The sequence below is a fragment of a genome, unplaced genomic scaffold (assembly GCF_019419815.1).
Source record: "Pyrus x bretschneideri cultivar Hongxiangsu unplaced genomic scaffold, Pyrus_bretschneideri_v1 Contig77, whole genome shotgun sequence".
Taxonomy (NCBI): domain Eukaryota; kingdom Viridiplantae; phylum Streptophyta; class Magnoliopsida; order Rosales; family Rosaceae; genus Pyrus; species Pyrus x bretschneideri.
Window position 1 is genome coordinate 480,345 of NW_025999817.1, and position 2,713 is coordinate 483,057.

The 2,713-nt window shown below is 35.9% G+C and overlaps 1 protein-coding gene across 1 annotated transcript; it reads left to right on the top strand.

The window, feature by feature from the left end:
- Nucleotides 1-354: 354 nt before the first annotated feature.
- Nucleotides 355-2,628, top strand: LOC103940730 (transcription factor RSL2-like). The gene is made up of 5 exons (XM_009350893.3): nucleotides 355-958; nucleotides 1,083-1,382; nucleotides 1,751-1,816; nucleotides 1,912-1,977; nucleotides 2,228-2,628. Exons 1-5 carry the CDS (start codon nucleotides 389-391, stop codon nucleotides 2,324-2,326), a joined length of 1,101 nt encoding a protein of 366 aa, XP_009349168.2. The 5' UTR covers nucleotides 355-388; the 3' UTR covers nucleotides 2,327-2,628.
- The last annotated feature ends 85 nt before the right edge of the window (nucleotides 2,629-2,713 follow it).

Here is a 2,713-nt window from a genome sequence, read left to right on the forward strand (position 1 = left end):
TTCATACTAAACCGTTTTCTTAAGTTACTAACTAATCATATAGTGATAATTACTTGTCCATGACACTACAGATCAGTACTATTCCCTTCACTCTCGAACCATTATTTCTGCATTGTTTTTAAAATTATGTTATTTACCTTGGTTCCATCTGAGCTGTCTTGGCCCCAGCAGGGAATCCTGCAAATTGGTTTTCAAAGAATTATGAATTGTTATGGCATTGTTCAGATTAACTAAACCCTGTATATGATTAATGACATCATTCTGTATTATTATAATTGAGTTCACAGTTGGGTATAAATATAGTCACTTTAATTTCATTTCCACCACTCATTCATAAAGCATCTCTTAATTTAGAATAAAGACAAACCTTTTTGTTCCTTGGGAAAAAATGGAGCATATTGAAGCTGTTTCAGAAGGAGAATGGCCCTCTCTCAGTGGGATGTACATTGCTGAGGAAGTAGATTTCATGTCCCAGTTGCTTGGAAATTTTTCAAACCAAATATCAAGCATGGGAATAACTCCAGATGCTTTTTGCTCTGGTGGTAACTATGAAGGTTCACATTATTATTCATCAGAAACATCTTATTCAAATTCACTGGAGGGTAATTTTAGTGGTGGTAATAGGACATTTTACCCCACTTCAAGGAGTGAGAGTTACTACTTGAGTGAATCTTCTCACCCCATGTTGGTAACAAACAACAGCAAAATCTCTATGTCTATTGATTTTGGTGCTGGGGATGTGATCAAAACCCTAAATTCCTCTCTCATTGAAGGAGATCATGATCAATGCTTGAACCAAGAAAGAAGTGATGGCAATGCAGAAGAGAGTGGTGGAAACCCGGCTGAAGATGGGGCCCTTGGCAATCAGAGATTTGATATGACTGCAGCAAAAGAACAATCCCCGGAGGAAATTAACCCCACCAAGAATTCATTGAAAATATCTCCAAGCTTAGAAAATGTAATTATATTTTTCTCACCCTTCAGTCAAAATTATTTACTTAATTGTTACCATTTCTTAAAAATATAATAATAAGACAGGAGTTGGTTTATTTGAGCATTTTCTGATCATAAAAACAATGCAGGTTCAAATGAAGAAGAGGAACATAAAGGCAAAGAAAAGCCGGCAGGTGACAACTAGCAACAATGAAGAAGACGGTAATGCCGCTGGGCTCAACAGACAGAGCTACAGTTGCTGCTCAGGAGATGACCAGTCCAATATTGTTGCCTCACATTCCCATGAGAATTCTCAGGAGCTGAGTGGAGGAGTTAGTATTACTTCAACTTCAAGCTTGAGTCCAACAGAGGTTGCAGCTCTCAACTTGAGTGGCAAATCAAGAGCTAGAAGGGGGTCAGCCACTGAACCCCAAAGCCTCTATGCAAGGGTGAGTTCCTATACACTATAAAAAGGTTTTATAGACTCTGTCTATTTTCCTTTAAGAAAATGATATATGCACCCCAATTTTCTCCCATTGCACATTCCTATTTATTATTTTTAGAAAAATTAACGAAAAGTTCAAAAAAACTTTCCTTTTAATGAAAAGTCCTTTTTAAAGGTATAATAAATAGTACCAGGAAAATGTGTAAATGTGGTTTTTCGTTAAAAGTGAATAGTACCGAAAGTGTTTTGTTAAACCTTCCATTTTTAGGAAAACTATTCTATTCAATCGAAGACCAAAAATAAATCTGGTGTCCCAAAATCACTTTCCATTTGTAAAATAGCTCATTTTTCTAATTTTCCCTTGTCGTGCAGAAAAGAAGAGAGAAAATAAATGAGAGGCTGAGAGTCCTGCAGGGCCTTATCCCCAATGGAACAAAGGTAGGCATAATTCCTTTAGACATAATATTTTGTCCAAAAAAACATTGATGCAGATTGAATTCTCAAATATCTAACTCAGATGCGTGAAAATGCAGGTTGATATTAGCACAATGCTTGAGGAAGCTGTCCATTATGTGAAATTTTTACAACTCCAAATTAAGGTAATAACAAAATCAAATGTTCTAATTAAGAGGTTTAGAATGAAATCTGAAACAATAATTCTATTCAAAGAAACACAAAAAGGACACTATAGTATGGTTGGGCATTTCTATTGGACGTAGGACTCACCTGCATTAGAGAGTGTCTCAGCAAATATGTCGGTTTTTATGTGTCCATATAGCAATTACTCTATCTGAGAATAGATACTGATATTGTTTTTTTTTTTTTGTCCCCTTGTTTGTGGTTTTGTAGCTGTTAAGCTCTGATGATACGTGGATGTATGCTCCCATCTGTTACAGTGGAATGGACCTAGGACTTGATCTGAAGCTCACCACACCACAGCAATCATAAAAATTTTGAGATCGGAAAATGCTTTGGAACTCTATACTTCTCTCAACTCTCAACTTATGTGACAAAGTTAAGATAACCGTTCGCAAAGAAGTTGAGTTCTACAGCATTTTCCATTAAAAAAAGAATTAGTTATGCAGAGTAGTGAAGTTCTAAATAGCACTTGTCAAGTCCTAATTATTTTATCGAATCGTAGCAACTGAGCTGTGAGCTCCACTACCAAAACTAGATCTCCTCCAATGTACTCATTTTTGGTTGAATGGCTTGATCATGTTACCGTGATAGGATGATTATTCTGCAGATGTTATTCTTCCACTTCAGAATGATGATAATAAAGGTGATGTTGGAAAAAAAAATTCTAGTCGAAGTCTCCAATTTGACTTAACATAC

Excerpts from the sequence above, each read along its gene's own strand:
- LOC103940730 (XM_009350893.3), top strand. The coding sequence starts at position 389 with ATGGAGCATATTGAAGCTGTTTCAGAAGGAGAATGGCCCTCTCTCAGT. Across the intron at positions 959-1,082 it reads TATCTCCAAGCTTAGAAAAT|GTTCAAATGAAGAAGAGGAA; the intron begins GTAATTATATTT and ends AAAACAATGCAG. Across the intron at positions 1,817-1,911 it reads TTATCCCCAATGGAACAAAG|GTTGATATTAGCACAATGCT; the intron begins GTAGGCATAATT and ends GTGAAAATGCAG.